The following is a 17,918-nucleotide window of genomic DNA, read 5'->3' as shown; positions in this document are numbered from 1 at the left end:
TGTCCTCTTAGGGACAATCCTAAGGGCATGCCTTTGTGTCATATTGATATTGTAGATGCTGATGTTCTGCAGCAGGACATCGTCACATTTACACCTACATCACCTCAGATGATATAAATAATTAAATCAGTACTCACATACAGTAGCTTCTGTAAAAATTACACCCTTTATTCATGAGTGTGAGGAGCTAAGAAAGAGGTCATTTAGAGGTTATAAACTATTTATATCACAAAGAGATACATTTATGTTCAAAGCATGGGTTTTTTTTTGCCTGCAGCATGTATGAAATCACTGATCAGTCTGTCTGAATGCTTTTTTTGTAAGACAACACAGTAAATTTATAAGTAATGTTTTGTGTATTGGCTTTGAAGTAATTTGCTTTTCATCACTTTACCAGCCTCTCTGCTGTTGGCTCTCAGCTTGTTGACCTGGGACCTGGCGATGTCAGCACCTTCATCCTCTAGCTCATTCTGCACCTAAACTGAACTGGGACAGGTGTGTGTTGTTCTGCTCCTCTTTTAAATAGAAATACATCACAGTAAAATTAATGCCAGTAGCTTTCGTTTACTAAAGCTCTTTAATTTGGGCATATGGCAGTTATTACAAACATAAAAATAATTTGCTATTTTAATAACATTAAGTGACTTAAAGTTTTGCAGAATTAAAATAAAATAAAGCTTTAATATTATGGGTGCAGCACAGATTGACCAAAATCAAAACAATAAAAAGCTTTAAAAATCTCTGAAAAATAGATTCCTACTTTAAAGCAGTTAGAAGCCACACAATACCAGTGTACCCTAATAGATGACACTTGTATCTACATTTACTAATAATCCGACTTAGAGTTTCCTCAGTCTCAATAAGTTATAAGCTTTCACTCTTTAAAACATGCCCATAGGATGCTCAGTAGGGTTTTGTAACAGATCATGGATAATCCATGAACTGTACGGATGACTTTCCACAGTTTGGGACACATATGAACCGTGTATTAATCGCCAAAGTTTAACCATTACCGAGCAGCTGTGTGTCCTATCCACAGAAGTTGTAGATAAAACTGATAAAGCTTGTAAAAATTGATCGATAAGAGCCAGAGTACCATCGAGCACTTCTGCATGCTGGTGTCTGAAGAAATTTCTATATGTGTGTGGTGTGGATTTTCCTATAGACAGATTATTAGATCAAGAGTAAAATGGAGAAATCTAGTAAATCATCCTTACCACGATGGACTCCAGGATTTTAATCTGTAACATAGCAGAAGAAAATTAAACAAAGCAGTGGAGGGCCTGGGGGACAATTGGGACCTGGGGAAGCAGCATTTGCACAGCCCCACCACTTTAACTGCCAGGGCTTGTTTTGGGGCTTTGGGGGGCTTAGATGCCTGTTCATTTTAATGTTGAGGAACATGAGTGCACTTAGGTTAGCAAAGCACCGTTAGCTCAGCATGTGTGTGTGTGTGTGTGTGTGTGTGTGTGTTGGTGGGGGGGTGGTGTGTGTGTGTGTGTGTTTTCATTCATTCATTCATTGTCTGGAACCGCTTATCCAGGGTGACACAAACTAACACATTCATTCACAATACACCAACGTGCATTTTTGGACAGTGGGAGGAAATCGGAGCACCCAGTGGAAACCCAAGCGGACAAGGGGAGAACATAGCATGGCTCCAACTCACAACCCCAGGAGTTGTGTGAGAGCAACACTACCTGTTGTGTCACTGTGCTGCCCACAGACTAGACTTGTTAAATACTGTTCATTATATTGGAATTCAGTGAGCAATTTAGCACAGCAGACATCTAGGACGAATTAATTTCACAAACAAAACTTGGAGTCGAGTTTGACATGCAAATTGGCATCCTCATCTGATAGCACTGCTGCTTTGGCCATGGTTACCTGAAGGGGTGGGCTTTGTGCAGCAGTTCTGTAAATATACAAAATCAAAATCAAGATAGACAAAATGCTTATTGTAGCTGTTTTTAAGCACAAAATTATATTTAAAGCAATCCGAATGGTTCATATCATATGGTACATAAAGGAAATGGCCTCGATCTCAGCCAGTCACAAGGTGGGATGAGCGGGATATATATATATATATATCTTGTTATATCTATATATGGTTGGAGAGTTAGAAGATTTGTTAGATAATGTGACTGAAGTTTTGTATCATTCTTATTACAATTAATTAAATAATTATGAGGGAAGCGTGCTCTTTCTGGGCGGCACGGTGGCGCAGCAGGTAGTGTCGCAGTTACACAGCTCCTGGAGGTTGTGGGTTCAAGTCTCGCTCCGGGTGACTGTCTGTGAGGAGTTGGTGTGTTGTCCGCGTGGGTTTCCTCCAGGTGCTCGGGTTTCCTCCCACAGTCCAAAAACACACATTGGTAGGTGGATTGGCGACTCAAAAGTGTCCGTAGGTGTGAGTGAATGTGTGAGTGTGTTTCACCCTGTGAAGGACTGGTGCCCCTCCAGGGTGTGTTCCTGCCTTGCGCCCAGTGATTCCGGGTAGGCACTAGACCCACCGCAACCCTGAATCAAATCAAATTTATTTATATAGCACCTTTTACAACTGATGTTGTCACAAAGCAGCTTCACAGTTTCAGAACAGAACATTTAAATCAAAGCCCAATGCGAGCAAGCCGAAGGCGACAGTGGCAAGGAAAAACTCCCTCGAGGCTGGAGGAAGAAACCTTGGGAGGAACAAAGACTCACAAAGGGGACCCATTCTTCTCTGATCAAACTATAGATTGAATTTTAAATTATCACCAATGAAGTGTCATTATGCTACATAATAATAATAATCATAATAATCAAAATAGTGACATCAATCTTGGGGCATAATATTAGTGCATCAGATTGGAAGAATCAGTCAGTGTTGCTAATCTGAGTCCATTTCTGGTCATGGTGAGTGGTCAGAGGCTGGCAGCAGTAGATGGAGGGGAGCAGCTGGTCTGGTCTGGTTTGGGCCGCAGGAGAATCCAGCAAGCAATCTTCCATCAGTGGGCCACCATTTTCTCAGAAAACTGTAAAGGGAAGCAGTTAGTTTAGTTGAGTGCAGCAGAGAAAAAAGCGTGTGAATATTTTCACAGACAGATGTTCTGTTTAAAAAGGCCATTAAATCTAAATTAGGCAGATACAAATTAAGATCTTCTTACAGAGGGCATTTGACATATTTTTAATTGGCGCAACCCATATACTCAGCTCTACTGCTCATCACAAAAATGCATGTTCCTTACAAATGTGGCACCATTTAAAAGGGAAATTAACAAGCTTTCCAACGGTATAAGGTTAATTGCCAAGAAGCATTGTCACAACAAAGAAATAATCTACCAGTCACCAATTTCATTACTTTTTGTGCTATGTTAAGTTATATTTATTGTAGGTAATTGGCATCTAGACTGAAGATTTAAAGTAGGATTGCTTCCAAAGCCCATTGTATTACATGTTCCATACCATAAAGACAGATAGCAAGAGGTCTGCCAGCATTGAGACATCTGTGGCCAATTTCAATTTTAGCTTTAATTTGTAACATTTCCAAACATCTGATGGTGAAACTGAGAACTTACGGTCACCAAGCGTCTTTACCATCACAACAGTTTATGTGTTGGTAATGACGTGTCAGTTAATAACCATGTTCTTTTTTAGTGTTGCTAGGTCCTGGATTTGCAAACATCAATCTACATTTAGTGTAAGATTCACTTTAAATAGAAATAAATAATGTGAACATGTATTTGTGTCCAGACCTGTCATAATGGTGCTAAATAAATCTGCTCCATGATCAGGAGCAACATGATTATATCACTCACATCTCCAGACACCATATAATTTTCCTCCCATGTGCCTCCAGTCAGTCTGTTTCCATGGTTACGACATAAACACATATTCAGATAATTCCCACAGAAATGACAGGCTGCAGTGGGAATGACAGGAAGGTTGGGAACAGTAGTATATAGATATGAATAAAGTTGAAAAAATTTTGCTTTTTTTAATGAATTGATGACTTATTATTTTATATGAACAGTCTGAGACAGCAAAGTATTGATGTATAAAATAAATAAACACAAAGAAGTAGAAATCATGATTTTGGTGCATCATTTTTTTTTTATTGGTTATGCAATAAATTAAATTGCAAAATAACAAAATGCCTAAGCTGTATATTGTGTAATAAACATTTTTAACATGAATATATAACCTGGGGATGCAGAATAATCAAATAATAAAAAGAAAGAAGAACACCTTCATTGTATACCTGTTAAAATATACAGTCAATAGACCGTGAGAGAAATCTCATAATCAATATACAACTTAAATAACATGAGTTGGTCTGTGGCAGGTATGTAGTGCTAAATTTTTGTCTCAGATTACTTGCTTGTAAATTACTCATGCCTCAAGAGCAAAACTAGAGGACGAAACAGGATCCAGCTGCATGTAGTAACAGAGAAAGTGGAAATGTTGGCTGATCTCTGGCTTAATGACAACATGAATTAATTGGATGATTCACTGTGTTGATTTAATGTAATGTATTTACAGCTGGTAGCAGGCATCCTAAGCCCTTGGTTCATTATAAATCTGAACTGCTCCACCTGTTTCCTGCTCAGGCTTAGATTAATCTGTCCAGCACTTCACCAATGCCCAACTTGGCAATGGAGGAGCTGTCAAATGCCTCTGGTGTTCTGTTGCAAGACAGATGCAGAGCAAAGCATTTTTATTAATAACCTCGGTGGCATTCAGACAGAGTCCTTTTCAGTGTGTGAGGAATGGTATTTTCCTAGCTGTAATAATAATAATAATAACATAACATTTTTTACAGTGCCTTTCACAAACCAAAGCAGGGTTTAGGAAGAAATAAATATCTGCACCAAGGACATCAGACTTCTCAGGTCCACATTTGGTGGTTCACACACTGAAGAATGATCCTGATGTTCAGTCACGTCTCTGGGATTCTTCTTACTTTATGATCAATTGTGTTTATAAGATGAATACTTTTTAGCCTTGAAAACCACTGTGAAAACTAAATTTAGAGTCTCTGTACTCAGTTGGCGTGCCTTAGTCAGAGTGTGCCATGTAAAGATTGTCCTTGTTTCATTACAGAAATATTTACAAACCTGTAAAACCCAAAGGACTTTAGGGAAGCACTGAAGAAAAGCCCTGTCTGCAGTTAAAGTTTAAAATAAAATCTGACATTCAGATAACAGCTAATAAGAAGCTCCCATCGTATGACGTCCAGGAGCTGAAGCATGGATTAACACTGGGGGAGCTCTCGAATGCCTCTCGTATACTATTGCAAAGCTCTTGCAAGTCAAGCATTTTTATTAATAATCGAAATCAAAAGAGCCATATTCCCTCAGTGTAAACTGTTGCCCGACATGTGGCAGATTCTTTTTACAGCTCACAGAGCTCCAACTCTCACTGATTCTAGATGTGGTGTCTAGATAGACACCTCCATTTGTCTATGATATGATGGTGAAAGCTTATTTTTTCTTATATATTTTTTCTATCTGAAGCCAACTTCAAGGATTTGAAACATTGTAAGTTGTAAGTATTAATAATCATAACTTCATTAGTCTTTAAGTATTTTTTTATGAATAACTGTTTAAATGCACATTATGTTTGATGCTATAAGGTCTAATAAAAGTGTGTTCACCTCTGTCTGTCTCCATTTCATTCTTTAATTCTTTGCTGTTGCAGTAATTTTGCTCTTTTCTGTCATTGGCGAAGGGTAACTACTGTAGCAAGGCCCTAATTATAGTTACCTGATGTGTCTAATATATAATGTATTACACTTGTGTAGTAAAATAAACACTTTAGAGATGAATGTATACTAAAGGAAAGTGTGGTGGTGCTGCAGGTGGGGACTGACTGACTCTGGTCCCACGCAAACCCTAAATAAGGATGAAGCCCTTATAGAAGATAAATCAATGAATGCATACAATTTCAGCGTAGCTCTCAGGAATATCAAAATGGATTGGTGTACAATTACAGTGTTTTCAGTAATACAAAAGAAATGTGGCAGAATGGCAACCCTGAACCAGACATCAGTTACAGAAAGTGAAACAATGAATGATTGAATAATGTGGAGGAACCACAATGTAAAATGAGTCTCGTGCCAGATCTTGGCAAATCTCCAGGTTTCAGATAAACAGTGGAACAGACGCACACTGTCATTTATGTAAAGCATCAACCTCAACAAGTACCAACTGTGTTTCTCTGGATTTCTTCAGATGAGAAGAACTACTCAGTTTGTTTTAATAACAGAGAACAATGAGGAGCATTCACTGATGATGCTTCAGTAATCACTTCAATAAAACGCTGCTGTGGATTGCAGTAATTTCAGTGACTACGGAGTTTAGTTTCTCCCCTGGCAACTGGATATTACTGAGGAGGGAGTGAAGGTCCTGACTGAATGCCATAGGAAACACATATCAGTGAGCACTGTCTAAAAAATTTGTCACTTGCACCAACACCTTCTGCATCTATGTATGGTGCTAGGACTGAATAAATATAGCTGCTGTCTGAGGACTTACTCAGGGGAACATTTTGTCTCTTACGACCACAGCAACTGCAGAGAGAAAACACATGGTTTTACAGTTTATAAACTTCCTTGCATTCTCAAGAAATGAATATGTCACCACCATTTTGGCTCCTTAACGGATCAAAGAAACTGGATTCTGGAAATGAGATTTGTGCAAAGTTATGTAGGCTTTCCCTATATTGTTTGAACATATAGCCATTATATTAGCTGTCACCGATTATAAAAACATTTTCTTGAGAAAAACGTGTAGACATAGCAAATACATTCTTTTTTCCTCCTGATACTGAGGTCAATATTGTAATCGCGAGTCCTTGAGTTTCAGCCAACACAGATACCAATGCAGTACATTTTTGTATAGCTTCTAATTCACCTGCTTCATATATTAAGTTTCCATTCCGCCTTCAGTGGTGCAGCTGTTTCCGCCTTGCGGTTGAAGCCGCAAGTGTTGTCTGCCTCGAAGGTCAAAGCAAATGCCTACTCTCAGAAGTCATCAGGATGTTTTTTTGGGGTTTTTTTTGCTTTTCTTTTGGTAGTTTGTATCTTATTTTCAGTGTTTACCTCTATGTGTATCTGTGGAGAAATGGGTGAAAAATAAGTATCCAAAACATCTGATAAGAATTCATAGAATACTCTCATTGTTAAAGACCAACTGGAAAACTGACAACCTGATACTGGGGGGCCCAAAGGTCTATTAACCATGATTTAGGAAATAAAAAACAAATCTTATTTGCCAAATTAAGATCTGAATTTAAGGCCACAGATGATTGTGGGTCACTACTCCCCTTTGTGTTGAAACTGCTTATTAATGGCATTATTATGATATAAATCGGATAGCTATACATTCTTCAGAAGTGTAGAATTATTATAAAATGAATGCACCAGTTTATTCCTCGTACAAACCTCCAAACTAAACTCCCACCACTGAGCAGTTCTACATTGAGAAGAAGAAAAGGGATGGATCTTTATCTGGAGCTGCATCAGAACCTGTATCTTCTGACATTTTGACATAGATTGAATTTATTACAACAGTACAAAGTGAATTGTTGCAAAATAGGAATGTACTATTTACAATTTAAATACACATTAATATTTAGCTGTTGAAACAAAACAGAGAAAATGCTCATACAGTAACATTTTTTTGATTTCATTACAGTGACTCTGTTTTAATTTTTCCATAACTGACTGCAGCAGTGAAACAGATTTATGCCTGAAAAACGTGAAAAACGCAGTTCTGACTTAAACACAACTGGAGCAAAATGAGGAATTCACACCTGAGCAACTGAAACATGAGGGAAACACCTACACGAGATAAACATAATGTTCATAAAACAGAATGTTGTTCAATTCCTGATTAACAAACTGCACTGAAGGCTGCAAGACAAACACAAGCAACATGTGTGTTTCCTAAATCTTCGGTCCTGTTGAGAACTGATAGGAGCTTAATATTCAGGAGAGGTTTATAATAAAATAAATTAAAGCGTCTCTGGCATGCTTCTTTAAAATGTTTTCTTCTGAACAATGAAAATACCATCACGCACAAATATGAATGAAGAATAATAAAGGCTGGAAGCTCATTGGAACAGAAACGCAAGAACAATGTCTTCTTTCAAGTATTATCATAATAATGTAAACACTGACATCTCGTGGAGAGTCAAGGAACTGCATGCTCTTCTGCCGTACACTCAATACCATAACACGAATCAACTTCCCCCAAATACTTTGTTGTGTGTTCACAGAAGAAAATGATTCTCAAAACACTAACTTAAAAACTAGAATGAGTGAGTAAATGAATGAACAGCCATCTTTCCCGAATGCAGATCATAAAACATCCCAGCTGCAAACAGAATCCGTGAAAAAATGTTGCACCATTTGTGGAAAATATCTCATTGCCATTTTTCAGCCCAACTGTGATTTTTTTTAATTTAATTTATTTATTTTAAAGTCTAGGTCAACTTCACTGTCATTTCTTCTCACAACAGAGGAGCTGAGCGAGGAGATTAGGGTCCAGGCTTGGGGAGGGAGCTGTGAGTCATAGGATGGGAGATTTAATTTCTTTCCTATGGGTTTAAACTCATCTATAGACAATTCCTCTGCAGTGTATTACTGAGATTAGTTTCCCCTCTTAAATCATAAGACAACTTAGCGTCTGAACCAAGCACACCACAGGTAAGTTCCATGTTGTTGATGTCACTGAGGTTTGGGCTTTGAGGAGGAGAGAAGAGATCAGGGCTCCAATTTGGACTGGGCTTCATTCCCCCACCTGCCCCTCATCTTCCCTCCCCTCTGTTATAAGCACAGGTGTCTATCTGTGTCTCTCTCCACAGCCTGAGAGGTGTTTTCCTCAGTTTTCTCTCAGTTCTGTCAGCACTTGGACATCAGACCGTCCAGGAGATCTGACCTCAGATCAGCTGTCCATTGCCATGGCAGAAATGAGCTGCTGGAGTTTGAGTGCGAGACGCTGCTTCTGAGCAACTTCATCCTGCTCCAGAGCCTCGATCACCTGCAACCAGCAGGGGACAGCAGAGGACAGATTATTAAGGTAAGATTTAAAAACGTGGATGATCCTGAAGGAATGTGCAGTGTCACAAGTGTACATAGTGCACAAGACATACATTAATCAGAATAAATAGGGTGGGTTACAGTAGTGCTATAAGCCACAAGAAAATAAATGTGAGAATGGTCTGTGTGCATAAATTAGTTGTGAAATATGCAAGAGAAGCCTCTGTAGATTCTGCACTAACCAACACGTGATAAAATATAAGTGGGACATGTCCATTTACAAAATGAGTATGTACCTGACATTAACAAGAGCACTGCAAGTATTTACTGCACTAACAGATAATAAACATAGCACACAAAGTAAGGAAATTTTTGGTTGATTATTTCAGAGCTGTGTAAGGGTTGCGCCCATGAAAAATTAGCCAAATCCTCTCTGCCAATCCCAAACATCTTATTCTGCCATTGACTCATTTGGTGTTTGGTGACTGGATGATTTAGGTTTGATGAAACAAGACGTATTGGCAATTTAACAATATATTCATTTAGCAAACAGGAGCCTCAGTAGCGTGTGGAAGAACCATACACAGCCGTAACAGCCTGGCACCTCCTCCTAATGCTGGTCATGCATCCCATTCTTCAACCAGCATTTGTCACAAGTCAGCCAATGTAGTTGTATTGGTCACTCTGGCACAAAAAGCATGTCCAAGCTGATCTCACAAGTGTTCATTGGGGCTGAGGCCAGGAGCTGGCAGGCCATTCCATCCTCTCCACTCCCAAATTCTGGAGGTAGTCTCTGATAAACCCCGCTCTGGGAGTGAGCGTTATCATCTTATATGGGATTGCCACTGGGTGCAGGATTTCATCTCGAAATCTCTCTGCATTGAGATTGCCTCCAATGATGAAAAGCCTAGTTTTTCCAGTGAAGGAGAAGCTGTCCCAGACCATCACACAAAATAAGCTATTTGGCATTGGCAGAGAGGATTTGGCAAATTTTTCATGGGCACAACCCACATACTCAGCTCTACTGCTCATGCCACAAATACATGTTCCTTACAAATGTGGCACCATTTAAAAGGGAAATTAACAGGGTTTCCACAGGTTTAAGATTTATTGCCAAGAAGCATTCCATCCATCCATTCATTATCTGTAACTGCCTATCCAATTCAAGGTAACGGTGGGTCCAGAGCCTACCTGGAATCATTGGGCGCAAGGTGGGAATACACCCTGGAGGGGACGGCAGTCCTTCACAGGGCAACACACACACATTCACTTACTTTTGAGTCACCAATCAACCTACCAACATGCGTTTTTGGACTGTGGGAGGAAACTCACACAGACACAGGGAGAACACACCAACTCCTCACAGACAGTCACCCAGAATGGGAATTGAACCCACAACCTCCAGGTCCCTGGAGCTGTGTGACTGCAACACTACCTGCTGCGCATGGTAAATGTCCTTACTTTTTGTGCTATGTTTAGATAATAAAACCCTCAATAAAAAATTATTAAGGGCCACAGTGACTGGTTAATTTAGAGAGCAGGAATGAAGTGAAAAATATTTATTATTATATTATTGTCATTAGCTTTTTACAGTATCTGGGCTACTACACATTTAACACTTACCGTGTAACAGACCACCAGACTAATGTTGATTTATGGAAACTCACCCTCAAACATTTGTAGTGGTTTTTATCTGAGTTGGGCATTCACTGTATGTTAGTTACTGTGTTTAAGTGAGTTGTGATTTGGCTGTATGTTCATTAAGTTAATGGGTGTGTCCCAAAACCTAGTGAGCTGTCTAGGTAGGGCACTGAGTGCATAGACAGTTGTTTAAGTAGACGGCGTTCTAACCGTTGTCTGTCCTCATGAGGCAGATTATTGAGACACTCTAGTTAGAGAGAGATTGTGTCACGGGTTGTTCCCACCCACAACCGGTACTTTGTTTTTTTAGCATCGTCTTATCTTTTCATTTTCACCGTTATTTTAATTATTTTTGCCTGAAATGGACAGGACTTGTTCTGGAGTTGCTTCCTGGAATTGCCTTCGTGGCTCAGGAAGGGTTGCTGTGTCGGGAGTGCACAGACTGTGACACAAGATGCTCTCTAGGTAGACAGCTCACTACGTTTTGGGACACACCCAATGTGTGTATTTAAGTCAGTGTGTGTATTTTGAATTGAGTTAATGTGTATATGTGAGTTGTGTTCTGATGAGAGGCCGTTTAAGCCAAACCTTCTCACACTCACCATCAAACTCTCTAACACTCAACAGTTGCAATGACTGCTGGTTGTTGTCAACGTCGCAACGCGTCTGCCATGATGTTGATGTCACTGGGTGAATTTATTATGTATTTTAAGAGGTCCAGCCTCATTAATCTGGGTCTGGGTTTTGGGTTCCATTTAACATGGCCGACTGGGATTTCCATTTGTTAGGAATTTTCCTGTGTGCGGGTATCTTAACGATAGCTCTGTATGTCAATCAGAAAAAGCGACCATCAGACTCTCACACACTTACTCTCAAAGTCTCTCTCATTCCCTAATGTGAGAGGGTTTGATCGTGAGTGTGAGAGGGTTTGATGGTGCGTGTGACAGGATTGATAGTGTATTTAAGAGGTATGTTTGAAATTTGGCCTACACGGCCTCTCATAAGTTACTGTGTGTAAGCAATAGTGTGTATTTGAGTTGTGTCCTGACCTGCCTCTATGTTAGTGAAGTTCATGTGTTTGTGTGTGTCCTGACCTCCTGGCTGTATTTGTTGATGTATGTGTAGATCTCGTGGAGGGCGCTGAGCATGTTGAACTCGTGCGAATGTAGTCGCGCCTGTTCGGCCAGGTACGCGTTCATGTCCTGGTCACTGATTGCCGGCATACGTCCAATATCAGCATAATACCTGAAAACAGGAGAGAAAACAACACAACTGATCAATACCTGAGTAACACACACCACAAACACATGTACACTACACTCAGTCTGAATACTGAGCATATGCTGTATGTGCAAGAGTCTGTACATTACATTCTCTTCTCCAGAAGAAGAGGTTAACATTGGTAAACTTTCATTACAGAACTGTGTAAAATAAGACTAGGCAAGCCAGACTATATCAATACTAGATGATCTACCACCAAGAAACAAAGATGATCAAGAACATTTTGTTGATTTTAAGATTACAAGTTCTTATTTATTCAATTTAACTGGTTAGAGTAAACCACAAAGTTTAATGAGGCTGTGCACAGTTATATGGAGTTTCATAAATACACTAACACCACAAAATGTCTCCCCAACAGTTCCCTTTATAATATTTTAGGCAAAGACACACTCATGCAAAATTCAAGCAGTCAAATTCAGCAGTCCTCCTCTCTCTGTGAGATATAATACGTGTGTAAACGTTGCAGAGTCATACTGCTGAAGTTGTGAACAGCAGAGAAATGTAACCTGCGCTGCGTCTCTGGCCAACAGGCATGATGTTGCACCAAACACAACCCAAGAAACACACACAAATGGAGCATGTTCTTGTCTTATTTTCTATTATTTATTTATATGAAACTTTGTAAATGACCCTGTCTATCTCCACTGTGCGATAACGCTGTATTTGAGGGTCTGAGCTCTTTCTTGAGTTACTGAACCTTGACGCGCCCCCAGGCGAGGCCATGGTTCACGCTGAAGAACCTACTCTTCTTAGGTACTCCAGCATGTTCTCCACCAGCTGCATTGGCTTCCTGTTGAGATTAGGATTAAATACAAAATCCCCTCAACTAAACGTTCTACCCTGGGATCTTTCAGTGCTGCTGCCCCTAAACCCCTAAAACTCTCTTCCTCCTCTTCTTCACAACTGCTCAACTTTACCTTCCTTTAAATCCCTGCTAAAAACATTTATTATAACTTAGTTTGGAGTTGTTTTTTGTTTTGTTATATTTTCCTGTTCCTCTTTAAGTAAAGCATCCTTAGGTTTGGGAAAGGCCCTATATAATTTAAAAATGTTATTATTATTATTATGAACCAACAACAGATGGTGTAGTAGCACCACCTTGTGAAATATGGCTGAACTAACAGCAGAAGATGAAATAACACTCCTATTTGCACATGTGCATTTCAACATTAAGAGTCAGTCAGTCATTAAGAGAAAAAGAGAGCCTCTTCTATTCTGGCCTGGTAGGCAGCCCGGCAATAAAATAGAAACACAAAATTGGGTTCAATGCAACAAATCTACAATTAATATAAAATCTGTTACAGTTATGTTCCATAACAATAAACACTGAAGATGTAGCACCACAGTGACAGTTCTTCTGAGAGAGAAGATGTTGTTACTGGAGCAGAGAAGGAGCAGACTTCCACAGTCCGGACCGTACCTCTCCACCCAGCTCTTGTACAGGGGGATGTCTTTAGCGTAGAGCAGTTTGTTGGAGGGCGAGTCTTTCCCGAGTCGGTGCTCAGATGTGGAGCACGAGTCCATGAAGGTCTGAGCCACGACGGAGAGGCAGGCGTCTGTGATGCTGCTCTTGTGAATATCGAACACAAACTGAGGGTTTTTAATCACGTTCACCCAGAACCGCAGGGGGAGACTGCAGGAGGAAGACACAAGTTACCATTACACTTAGCCAATACACACACACACACACCTGTTACACTCAGCAAATACACACATACACACACCTGTTACACTCAGCAAATACACACACACCTGTTACACTCAGCAAATACATGCAAAAACACAAATTTTACAATCTGTAAATACAGACAAGACACTCACTACACTCCACAAATACACACAACACAACTGTAACACTTGCCAAATACACACAAATACATATAACACACACCTGTCACACACAGGTTACACTCTGTAAACACACACAACACACACATTACACTTGACACATACAACAAAGCACACGTAACACTCTGCAAATACAACACACACCAGATACACTCTGTAAATGCACACAACACACACTTTTACAAAATCATAAAATTATCATTCATTATCAACTATTTCAGTGTATAAAATAAATTCAGTATATCTACATTTCGCATCCTTACCCCTCCTTTCCATCTACTGAGTTCATATTCAGTCTCTAATCTTCTCTCCTGTGTTTGATACAGGTAGCCTACCAGGGTCCAACCAATAGCAAGCCCTCCCTGAACCCAGGACCCTATCAGTGTATATGAATGGAGAGTTTAATTATCATGTTTGTTTCTGACCAGTTGCTTTTCCACGTGTGCCGGACGTCAGGGTCGTGGATGCCGTGTTTGTCTGCCTGTTCGTCCAGGAAGTCGAACATGTATTTGATGGCGAGAGGAAGCACGCTGCCGCGATGAACAGTGCTGAACAGTGTCTCGAACAAATCGTCCACAAACTTCTGCAGCGTTCCCTGTGAGAGGAAACACTCTACATCAGCGCCATGCATCAAAACTTTACTCTCCAGTCTCTCTGCAACAAGGACAGTATAATTTATGTGAAAGAGCAGAACAGCGCTGCTTAGTGAAGCTTTGTTCAATGTGAGTGGGTTAAAAGGAAATTCCATGGGGTGCTCGCCATCTAAGGGTCCACTGCTCTTTATCTGCTATATCTCTTTTATTATTTTACATGTACTGTACTCTTTATTTGTCCCTCCATTTCCTCCATCTCTCTCCCTCTTTTTCTGTCTCTCCCTACATCTTCCTCCCTCTCTCTTTTCTCATTCTCTCTCTCCATCTCTCCCTCTGTCTTCCTCTCACACTCTTTCTGTGCATGATTCAATTTACTGGTTCCTTACCTATTAGGAATTAGGATAAAACTTCGTAACTAAATTACCAAGACCTCTGTGTGTGTGTGTGAGAGAGAGAGAGACCTTGGTGGCCAGTAGTCTGGTGAGGTAGATTTCGGACACCATCTTGCTGCCTCGTTCTGCCTCCTTCTGGTCTCCGTGCTCGTGATTCTTGACAAGGTGCCACACCTTCACTCCGCTCTCCAGATCTGGAGTGATCATCGGAGCTCTAGATCTCAGACTCTCAGGACTCCCCGCAGACACAGAGCGCAGAACTGTTTCTAAAATAGACGCACACACAACAGTTATAACAGAGAGATATAAAGAGAGAGAGTACCCTGTCCAAAAGATACAAAACCTATTAGAGGTTAAAAACAATCATCCTGGAATTATAAATATAAATCAAATCAAGAGAAATAGGGCGAGGAAGAGATAATGGAGGTAATGAATGTGGATAATAAAGAGCTGTGTTAGAAAGTAAATGGTTGCGTTTCACTTTGTGAAACCGATTTGATTAAAGGAGGATTTCCTCTTTCAGCACAGTGCTAATGCTAATGAGACACACACAGTTGGAGAGGGCTCATTAATTAGCCTCAACTTTTATCTCTAGATTAGACTAGCTGAACTCTCGCCCTCTTCACTCCAACCAGAGAGATGATGAAGCTGGACCGGTTACGGTCACAAAAAGCTAAAGTACCACTCACACCTGTAAACTCACACTAGCCAGCAAACTTAGCCATGACCTCATGTTGTTATAGCTTCCATTCACCATTAGCCATGTTAGCATGTTCAGTTGAGCACTTCCTTTATCTCACTAACAAGAAGTTAGCAAGGTCATTATAGAGTCATTTTAATATTTAAAGGAATGATTCAGTTTTGTAACAGTGAATAAAACAGTCAAGCCACCAGTTAGCTTTACAACATGCTAATGGCTATTAGCTTCCATTCATCAGTAATTTACTCTGAAATTATTCAACAAGGTCATTGGGCTCCCCGTTTCACAAAAGGTGCAGGAATAGTTCAATCAAACATGCTAGTATAAATTTTTATATCAGAAAAATTGCACATAATGTGATTGAGAGAGAATGTTACTGTTCACAGTGGTGAATGGAACCAGACGTCAGTCTCTAAATAACCTCCATATACAGCTCTTTAGACAGTGGTGCTCGCTGCTGGTGGAGGAGAGGGAGAAAAATTTTGGTTAGATACAAGATGATGTCCAGTTCCGTTCACCACCACCACTGGTGAGATATCTGAGGAGAACAGCCTGAAGGACTGAATCTCAGAGCAGTTCTGAAAAGCCAAGATAAAGGGAAGAATATAGTGAACTGACCGTATCGGCTGAAGGTACGAGGGAAGCTGGCGGAGGTGGGGATGTTGTAGGAGGACGTCTGCTTCATCACTAGAGCAACTACACACCGGTCAGAAAGCTGCATACACACACACACACACACACAAACACAGAAATTAAAGAGATCATTTGGCCAAAAAACATATATAAAACGTTCAAATTATATACAAAGTGATTCTTATCAGATTAATCTGATCTTATTCAAGACCATTCATTCATTCATGCATTCACTCACTTGCTGCAACCGCTTATACAGCCTACCCTAAATCACTGGGTGCCAGTCCTTCACAGGGCAACACACTCTCTCTCGCTCTTTAAGCTGACCTGATAGTGCATGAGAGTGTTGAGTCTTTTCCAGTCGTTTTCGATCTTGGTCGTGATGTCCTCATCCTGCAGAACTACACGAGCCGTACGACCCTGACGCCACTCTAAAACACACACACACACACACAACCATAGATATATTTATACATTATCAATACTAAAACCCACAAATTCACCGAAACAGAAATTGATACACTCAGGAACCAAAGACAGACAGATACACACACACACAAACACAGGGAGAGTGGTACATGTGCATGTAAAATTCATCCCCAACCTGTAACAATCACTTCCACTTTCAATAATTAAAGGTAGCTTTTAAACCATCACCACCATCAATAATCTATCAGCTTTTCAGACGCTCTGGAGAGAAGAGGCAAGGAACCAGGACAATAACCTTCACACGGTGTACACACAACATCTACACAATGTCCATAACATTTACACAACTTACACAGAATTTTAACAAATTATGTCCACTACTGGGACAAACACAATCTGCATTGGTTTAAAGGGAAAGACTGAGCAGCATGAGAATGTGTTTAAAAAGAGTTACAGCACCATTTAATTCATCTACTCTACAGAGATGTTGGCAGCTATAAAAACTATTTATTTAATGAGTGTAATTTTACCATGAGAGCAGAGCAGAATAAACACAACCATTATGTTCCATACAAGACATTGATGTTTATTTTTATACAAAATAATTTGATTGGAATTATACAGAAATATAATTTCCCACATAACAGAGAGGGTCTGGTGTGGTAATATAAACAGCCTTTCCTCTGCCTTCCTTCAAAAGAATGCTCACGCCAAACAATCTGTCCATCCATCTGTCTGACCTTTTACTTACACACAGACACACACACAGACACACACACAGACACACACATGGTTTCAGGGGACATTACATAGACTACCATTTCACAAAGACTTACACTAACCCTAACCCTAACTACTAGCTTTACATACCTTAAATTGTAATGATGTATTTTAAGAGGCATGATTTTTGTCTCACACCGGTCCCCAATATGTGAGTGTGTAAACAGATTTTGGTCCCTACAACATGAGAGATATCTGAACACACAGGACCGTAATGGTGTGAGGGGTTGTCCCCACAAGTGTTGAAAAGAAGGTGTTAATTAATTGCATACATATAAATATATAATGAATAAATGACCTTTTGAGAATGCCTTTTTTAAATGTCACTGATTGAGTCTGGGATTGTTGCTCTCATTCAATTGATTAAGGCATAAATAAATAAAATAAAAAATTTCAAGCACTTTGTGCTGCTTCTGGTTTAAAATATTGTGTCATAATTGAAGCTTATTTCTGTATTGTTGTTATTACCCAGGTCCATGTCCACTGCCCGTGGCCTCTGGGAATAGGGGATGTTTTTATAAACAGCGTCGAGGATCTTCTCCTTCACCTGAGTGATCGTGTCACAGTTCAGGACCTTCACAGCAATCTCAGCACTGTTCTCA

General features: G+C 40.0%; 1 protein-coding gene across 1 annotated transcript in view; it reads right to left on the bottom strand.

Moving 5' to 3' along the window:
- Nucleotides 1-7,482: 7,482 nt before the first annotated feature.
- Nucleotides 7,483-17,918, bottom strand: part of LOC136696073 (plexin-A2-like) — a 71,144-nt gene continuing 60,708 nt past the window's right edge. Inside the window, exons 25-32 of the mRNA XM_066670178.1 lie at nucleotides 17,785-17,918; nucleotides 16,435-16,538; nucleotides 16,093-16,189; nucleotides 14,844-15,040; nucleotides 14,215-14,384; nucleotides 13,362-13,574; nucleotides 11,755-11,905; nucleotides 7,483-9,020 (exon numbers count right to left, since the gene is read on the bottom strand). The exon at nucleotides 17,785-17,918 is cut by the window's right edge and continues 26 nt beyond it. Coding sequence (XP_066526275.1) covers nucleotides 8,925-9,020; nucleotides 11,755-11,905; nucleotides 13,362-13,574; nucleotides 14,215-14,384; nucleotides 14,844-15,040; nucleotides 16,093-16,189; nucleotides 16,435-16,538; nucleotides 17,785-17,918 — 1,162 coding nt within the window. The 3' untranslated portion in view covers nucleotides 7,483-8,924. The remainder of the gene's footprint in view (nucleotides 9,021-11,754; nucleotides 11,906-13,361; nucleotides 13,575-14,214; nucleotides 14,385-14,843; nucleotides 15,041-16,092; nucleotides 16,190-16,434; nucleotides 16,539-17,784) is intronic.

The sequence above is a fragment of the Hoplias malabaricus genome, chromosome 5, assembly GCF_029633855.1.
Source record: "Hoplias malabaricus isolate fHopMal1 chromosome 5, fHopMal1.hap1, whole genome shotgun sequence".
In the NCBI taxonomy this organism is placed as follows: Eukaryota; Metazoa; Chordata; class Actinopteri; order Characiformes; family Erythrinidae; genus Hoplias; species Hoplias malabaricus.
This window is presented reverse-complemented; position numbering and strand designations above follow the sequence as displayed.